Below are 7,875 nucleotides of genomic sequence, written 5' to 3'. Positions count from 1 at the left end.
CCTTGCAAAATTACATTAATGCCCTTTACGTTTATCAATAACTCTATGATAATTCTTCGAGGTCTAATCTGGTTTTTCATCTTTAAGTCGGTTTCCTTTTCCGCCGTTATCCCGAAGCTCTTCTACACAGCTTCGGCTCTGCGCCAACCTTCGTGTTCTTTGTGCTTCTTCATACTGTGGCTCTGATCCGAGTCCGAAGATACCTGTTAATGTACTTAACTCTAGAAACATTGTTAAATCATGTTTTTGAGTCTTCGGAAGCCGAAGGGCCCTAACAGTATGAGAATGGGGTTTATCTGAATAGATCTCTGAACATGGATTTAGAGAGAGCAGAGGTTTCCGTCAAAATTCTAAAAGGACATATGAATTGGGCGTCATCAAATCTCGAAATTTCTGGGCCTCTCTCCTCCAGCCTGCATACCCAACCCTTTTGATAAAGAAACGGGCCTACACGGGACACCTGCCTCCTCCCCTTCTCCCATCTCTCCCCGACTCCCCCTCTCCCTCTCGTGGCCACGACTGCCGCCGCTGCCGCCCTACGCCAGGTGTCCAGGTCATCTCCGGCCCATTCGCCGGCGACGAGCACCCCACTAGGTACGCCCACCGCATGCTCTTAACCTTGGTCTTCACCCTCAGCTTCATTTCCAGCTGCGCGAAACCGAGCACCTAAACCCTAACTTACCATCGGTATTCGGATCCGATCTAATCACAAGTGTATGTGCATGTATTGTGCCTTCTACTCGCTCCGATTGCTCTTGAAAAATCATCGGGTGTACATGTCTACGCCCGTGCCCTTCACCGAGTCCAGCTCGGCCGGGGGATCTGTTCTCAAGATGCGAAAAGAGCGTCTTTTCCCCCCTATGATCCATCCATCCCCTTGTAGTATAAGCCTATAGGAATAGGATCTTGTCATCTCTTCACTGACCTCAGGCGTGTTAATCTCGGTTCTTTCTTTCTCTTGCGACGGGGTACCAGATCGACCGAGCTATGGACGGCCTGTGGCATCTGGGGGACGAGCTCCGCGGGCAGCCCAAGGTGGTGGAGGACCGCCAGTGGTCGCTCATGACATCCAAGCTGGCAGAGATCACCAGGTCCAGGGGCGAGAGGACGAACGACCTCGACTACGCCAGGATGAACGCCGCCCCCGACGCCAAGCAGTGGGGCAAGGCGGCGTCCTACCAGCACCACGACGAGGGCAGGATGGACCACCACGTCGGCCTCAGCCTCAAGATGAACGATCTCAAGATGAACGAGGCCGCCGCTGCCGCAGTCATGAAGCTCCCCTTCCGCGGCGTGCCCTACAACGTCAACCCGATGTACCCCAAGGGGAGCAACGCCAACGCCAATGTCAACGCGTTCAAGATGAATGTCGGGGTGAACAAGTACTCCAGCAGCACGAACGGGAAAGACTCCGGCGGGAAAAGCGGTGGCGGCAGCAACAACAACAGCGGCGGCGGAGGCAACGGCAATGGGACCGCCAACGGCAGTTCCGCAGTTGACAAGCGCTTCAAGACGTTGCCGACGAGCGAGATGCTGCCGAAGAACGAAGTCCTTGGTGGGTACATCTTTGTCTGCAACAACGATACCATGCAGGAGGACCTCAAGAGGCAGCTTTTTGGTATGTCTTTTTTTTTGGATCTTGCCATATCCCTTGAGGAATCAAATGGTAACTGTTCTGGAAAATCAGTTTTGATCCTAGCGTATATACTAATTTGGTAATGGTGCCTTAAGATCTGTTGCTCTTCTGCAGGATTGCCAGCACGATATCGTGATTCAGTCCGGGCAATTACTCCTGGCCTGCCTCTTTTCCTCTATAACTACACCACTCACCAGCTTCATGGGGTATTTGAGGTGTGTGATTATCTGATTTCCTCATTCCTGCGAAGCCTCTCTGAAATTGTTAAACAGTTGTTTGTTCGTCATATGTAAGATAGGCTGAGCTAAAAATTGTGCCCGTGACAAGATAGTCTGATCTCCTTATTCCTGCAATGCCTCTTTGATTCATCCATTCTTACCAATGGTTTGGTGACATTTTAAAAAAAGGAACATCCAGCTACTACAGCAAATGCATCACAGAGGCGTGGTTTGATTGCATTGTAGGTGGATGACTTGCAGTCTTTTAATGGTTGGGTTTTAGCCTGTATCCAATCCTTTGTATTGTTTTGCGCACTGTTGGTGTACTGGTCAAAACTGTTAAGGTATTATTTTGCAGTTCGGTGTAGGTGTGCTATGTATACGTCTATATCTATGCTTTTTGTTGCTACCCCTTCCTGTTAGACCACTGATTCACCATTTTAGTTAATAAAACGTCTTAACAGTCTTACTTTGATTCCGCAAATTTGTTGAAGTTTTTAATTCCAATCACACTTTTGGTACATATTTAAGAAACTCTTATCTTTTTGTTTTTTCCAAACGAATTTGCTTAGGCTGCCAGTTTTGGTGGGTCTAATATTGATCCCACTGCATGGGAGGATAAGAAGTGTAAAGGTGAATCTAGATTCCCAGCGCAGGTACTGATAACATCTGTCATTATGTGCATTTCTCATCTCCTTTGGTTTCTTGCTCTGACACCTTCATCATGTCAGGTGAGGATCCGCGTTAGGAAGCTGTGCAAGCCGTTGGAAGAGGATTCCTTCAGGCCAGTTTTGCACCACTATGATGGCCCAAAGTTTCGCCTCGAGCTCTCCATCGCGGAGGTATATATATAGCATATCCAGTCTGCTGTGCACATGAATTATACAATGAAAGCTCCCTTGTGTAATGCAACTTCCATTAGTGTCACTATGCACACTATGTTCTGCACCAACCACAATATTCTCTTGTTTAAAAGCATAATCGTGACTTTCGTGACGTGTCTCCTGCGCAATTCCATGCATGTCATTTGCATGCTGTTGTCCAGTTGTCATGTCAATCATTCTTTCTCATGAAATTCAAATTTGCAGACCCTGTCCCTGCTAGACCTATGCGAGAAGGAAGGCATCTGAGCTGTTGGCTGCCTCGTGAGGTTCTAGTAAATATCAATCATCCTTGTATGTTCTGTAGATGGTGGTTGGCAATGTTGTTTATTTTTCAAGCGCAAGCTGCTGCCGGTCTCGTTTTCCCTGTCCTGGATGGAAGCAAAGGGACCTGGTACTTTGAAGGCCCCCCCTCAAACATAAGCTGTGAGCCTGTCAGTGCACGTGTCCGCCGTTGTCGTCAAGAACCAAACCAAATCATGAAATCTTGCGCCGACGGAGAGTTGGAGCGTGTATGTTTTGCTATCTCTATCTACATGTCTCAGTAGAGTGGATATACCCTGGGGTCCCCAAAAGATGGGGGCCTGTATGTAACACTACGTGTAATGGTTAAGGTGAATGTGCCGTGAGGCCCCCCAAAAGTTGGAGTGTGTATTTTTGTTGTCACCTTGAACCGACTTTGCGTATGCTTTTTTTTAGTGCTGCTACCTTCTGCGCTGTGTTTGGCTTCTGGTTCATGTTTTTGTAATATAAGGTGGCTTGCGCAACATTGTGTCTGTCTGTCCAGCCGCAGGATCTGGATGGGTTTCGGCAGGTGCACCAACCAGACAGACTTGGTATGGATGGTGAATGGTTGCATCTGTTCAACCGCTGTCGGTCAGTGACAGGCCAAGTACTAGCAGATTTGGTTCAGCTGCTTGCTGGTGAGAGCAAAGTACTAGCAGCTTTGAAGTCGACTAGAGGGCCTTCTAGGTGTTCAAGCAATAATGCATTCGTATAACCCATAATAATGAAATGGTAGCAGCCTGTCAACATTCATTCTTCTACTCGAGAAATTGGATGGTTCTGGTGATGCTTGGCTTGGTTGTGGTTGCTCATTTTGCAATCAATCAAATCAACTGAAGTGGTTTGCTCATTTATTGTAATGAACCAAATCAAGTGAAGGGAGGCATTCTTCGCAAAATCTAATATACAGGACGGAGAAGGATGTTACATCTAAGATTGATGGATGATTATATATTCTCCACATTATTTAGCTACCCTTTTCTTATACATGTAACTTCGTTTCCACCTTAATTGAAAAGGCATCTAACTTCCTTTCTGTCTTAATTGAAGGATAGAGCTTTTATAATTTGTTTAGAGAAAAACAACAAAAAGAGAAATACATTTATGCAACCTTAGACCGTCTTCGGCGGATCATGTATATGGATGTACAAAACACTGTTTTTATACTGTTTACCGCATGGAGTTTAAGATAGTGAGCGAGACAGGGAGCTGCTGGAGTTCGAGTAGTTTTGTTATTGGCAGAGTGCTTGAATCAAGTATCAATGGGCAGTTGAGAACCAAGATGTCCGGCCAGATTGATTGCTCATGCTTGAGATTTTAAGCGCCCTTGAGCCTCCGGTAACTATAGAGTGCATCTGGTGACTAACGAGAGAAGCTAATGTAAAATCTGTTTTTTTTTAAAGGAATGTATCACAAGCTTCGAAGATTCAGTCATTAATGTCCTTTCTTTTTTCCCCCAATGTGTTGAGTACTTTAGAGATGCCTAAGATTCATTTGTGCTGCCTTAGCTTGACTGAAACTGTGAAAGTACTTATTCTCTGCATTCTAGCAGTTCAAGAATGGCTAGCACTGAGCTCATGGTCTTCTATCCAGATTCAGCCCATCATGCTATTTATTCTTGGTCTGCTACTGCTACGTAGAAAGTGGTATGCCATTTTGCCGTGTCTAAACATCTTCGTTCATCAGATAGACAAAACAGTAGAGCTATCTACATGGATCTCGATGTTGTCAATTAGCCTGACCTTTCCAAACCATGCCGCGACACAAATTACACAAGGGCGGTCCATCCTCTCCACAGGCACCAAGCTTTCCTGCTCCACAATCTGCAATTATATAAAGGTCGATTTCGAATCCAATCAATAAACATGGAACCACTTGATCGCAACATGTTGCCAGAGATGGCTACATATACTGCTAAAAGAAAACAACAAGGAAAACCATGACGAGTGAGATAATGGAAAACTAATACAAGACCTACGAACAGTAGTGTCGTTCAAGAGCAGGCAGCATGGAGACGTAGTAGACCATTACCTCAACATAGTCAACCTGACCGCCAGCTTCTGTAATTGTCCGCACTATTTGATCTTTTATCTCTTGGCTACGGTTGCTTCCACTGAGGGTGGCGGTTCTAGCATCCACCAGTGATCTACTGATCGATAACGCCTGACGAAGGAATGACCACAGTTAACAGCCAGGTTTATTGAGAAGGACCAAAGATGTTTACAGTAGCTGATTTACTGCATTCATCCTATGTTGCGCCTCCAAAGGTAATCCATGTGCAGCAAGACTTTATTAACAAGCAAATCAAACTGTTGAGTTGTAACCATGAAACAACAAAGCTGCAACCATCTTCTGATCTATATAGCATGGAAGCAACACCGCAGGAAGGGTAATATAGTACATGTGAAAATCAGAATAATGAGTAGTGGTTTGAAAATTATGGTTTCCGCTAGATATTTTACATGCGGTTGACTGCCGCATTATAGACTAAAATCTTCATCTTTGCATTTGCAGATTATAATTCTCATTCTTCCCTTGTTATCTAGTTCTATGAACTGTCTTAAGATTGCTGTGATGATAAACTGACAATTAACTCCCATTCTTGGCATCTAATCTAGTTCTATGAACTGCCTTAAGATTGTTGTGATGGCAAAGTGACAACAACTTGGGTCTGCACAAGGACAGAGAAGCAAAAGGGCAACAGCAATGGCAAGTCAGTCGACCCATTGCCGGAGGCTCCCACATTAGTGGGTTTAGGGAAGACAAAAACCGATGCAAGCTTTCCCCTGACAAATGCGGAGAGGCTGCTTCTAACACGTGACTCATTGAGATAGCTCTCACCACTGCACCAGACCCATCCTTCTATATACTAGTCAACTTAACTTATTTCTGTAGCTCTTTACGTAGATTTAACAAACACTTCTAACAGAATAGTATACAACCATGGCTACTGCAGGAAAGTTGCTGAACGAATCCAACATGATTAAATTAAACACTGAAAATTAACTATTATTTTGTGACCATTGTACAATATAGTAAAAAAAACCTTGACCTCCGGAGGGCAAACAACTAAACATAGTAAAAAAAAATTCGTTGCAAAACAAAATGCAACTTCCAGTAAAAGACAAACCTTCTTTCTATCCTCCTCTGACAGATTTACATTGCGAGAGCTCATTGCAAGACCATCAGCTTCTCGCACTACCTCCGAACCAACTATCTGTATGGCAAAATCAAGATCACGAACCTGAAAACAGCAAAAGGCTTGTATCAGTAACACAAATCAAACAAGCTTGATATGAACAGCTAAGACACATTATATGGGGCTAGAGTTCAAGTCAACATGAAAACAGAAAAGAAGCAAAGTTGGCTTCTAAAGAGACATCCTGTGCCAATTTTTGTTTTCTTTTAGGGGGACTGGTGGTCTGGTGTCAGGATTCCAGCTTAGTGAAAACAGCAATAAACCGGAGGTCTAGAACAGAAGTCATTGCCTATCACTCGATGTCGATGGCCTAAGGTCTATTTGGTTTCAATTTGCCATGGCTCTCTTTTTCTGCAGATATGTACTTGGACTGTTGAAAATTGACAACTGCCAATAATAAACGGAAGAAATTATGTCTGTGTATCGATGCCTGCCAAGGTAGTTACCATCCGACAAATGACGCGCCACTGCTGATAATCCTTCTTCCCGAACACGGCGACGTCCGGCTCCACGATATTGAACAGCTTGGCGACCACGGTGGCCACGCCGCGGAAGAAGACAGGCCTGCTGCTCCCGCACAGCCCCTTCTCCAGCCGCTCCACCCGAATCCACGTCTCGTGCGCATGCCCACCTGCATCCTCCAGGCAAGACACCGCGCCCCCGGACGCGCTGGCGGCGGAGGGGCGGTCAGCGCTGCCGCGGACGTAGAGGTCCGGGGGGCAAAATACTGCGGCGACGACCCCGGTGGCGGCCAGCTTGCCGAGGTCGCCGGCGAAGTCGGAGGGGTAGGTGGCGAGGTCCTCGGTGGGGGCGAACTGGCTGGGGTTGACGTAGATGGAGACGACGACGGCGACGGGGCCGGCGGAGGCCGCCACGGCCGCGGAGACGAGCGAGAGGTGTCCCTCGTGGAGGAAGCCCATCGTGGGGACTAAAGCGACGGCCTTTCCCTCCGCGCGGCGGCGGCGCGACCACGCGCGCATCGCCGCCTTGTCGCGGATCACCTCCGGCTCATGAACCGCCGCCGCCGCCATGGGTCAAAATGGAATCAGGCTCACAGGCTCGAAACAAGAAAAAAAAATGCCCCGGAATAAGTCAGAAACCGAGAAGACGAAATTGTTGACGACAAAATTTAAATGGGATTGGGATGCAGCAGATAAGGAAGACGGCGGTGGCTCATTAGAAAACGGAACAAAGAACAGTAAATGGGAGTGGGATGCAGAAGATAAAGAGGGAAATCAAGGAATTTTCCTCGAGTCTTTCAAAAACAATACACACAGTCGGTAGCATCCAGGTTAGCTAGAATCCAGAAAACCGAGCAGAGGACGTCGAGGAACTAAGGGAAAAAAAATCGATGGTATATACTGATATACGCGCCACTTTTCCTGTCATAAAAAAACTTCTCGTGTTTAGCAAGTTAATAAATAGCTATTGAAAATAAAAATAACTTTATCTCTAATAGTTTCTAATATTTAGAGAGCAGTTTGAATCTAGTTTTAGCAGCCTGCTCCAATCGAATTCGATTGACAGCAGGGTCAAAAGCACATGACTGAGGAGAAGGCCGGTTAACACGACATGTGGAAGAGCGACGGTCAGACATCAGAGTGGAACCTTGTGTCATGTATGTTGGAGAAAAGGAGAAATGAGCACATGACTGTG

At 46.2% G+C, this 7,875-nt stretch overlaps 2 protein-coding genes across 2 annotated transcripts; one reads left to right on the top strand and one right to left on the bottom strand.

The window, feature by feature from the left end:
* Nucleotides 1–453: 453 nt before the first annotated feature.
* LOC100284376 (gda-1) lies at nt 454–3,502 on the top strand. The gene is made up of 6 exons (NM_001371987.1): nt 454–594; nt 976–1,618; nt 1,751–1,851; nt 2,427–2,510; nt 2,586–2,696; nt 2,943–3,502. The coding sequence occupies exons 2-6, from the start codon at nt 988–990 to the stop codon at nt 2,982–2,984; spliced, it is 969 nt and encodes a 322-aa protein (NP_001358916.1). The 5' UTR covers nt 454–594; nt 976–987; the 3' UTR covers nt 2,985–3,502.
* A 1,029-nt stretch (nt 3,503–4,531) lies between these two features.
* Nucleotides 4,532–7,531, bottom strand: LOC100191171 (Pantoate--beta-alanine ligase). The gene is made up of 4 exons (NM_001136606.1): nt 6,666–7,531; nt 6,151–6,264; nt 5,052–5,183; nt 4,532–4,843 (listed from the first exon to the last, which is right to left on the bottom strand). Exons 1-4 carry the CDS (start codon nt 7,248–7,250, stop codon nt 4,703–4,705), a joined length of 972 nt encoding a protein of 323 aa, NP_001130078.1. The 5' UTR covers nt 7,251–7,531; the 3' UTR covers nt 4,532–4,702.
* Between the last annotated feature and the right edge of the window lie 344 nt (nt 7,532–7,875).

Source organism: Zea mays, chromosome 1 (assembly GCF_902167145.1).
Source record: "Zea mays cultivar B73 chromosome 1, Zm-B73-REFERENCE-NAM-5.0, whole genome shotgun sequence".
NCBI classification, from domain to species: Eukaryota; Viridiplantae; Streptophyta; class Magnoliopsida; order Poales; family Poaceae; genus Zea; species Zea mays.
The sequence above is the reverse complement of the archived record's forward strand: the minus strand, read 5'-3'. Positions and strand labels throughout refer to the sequence as shown.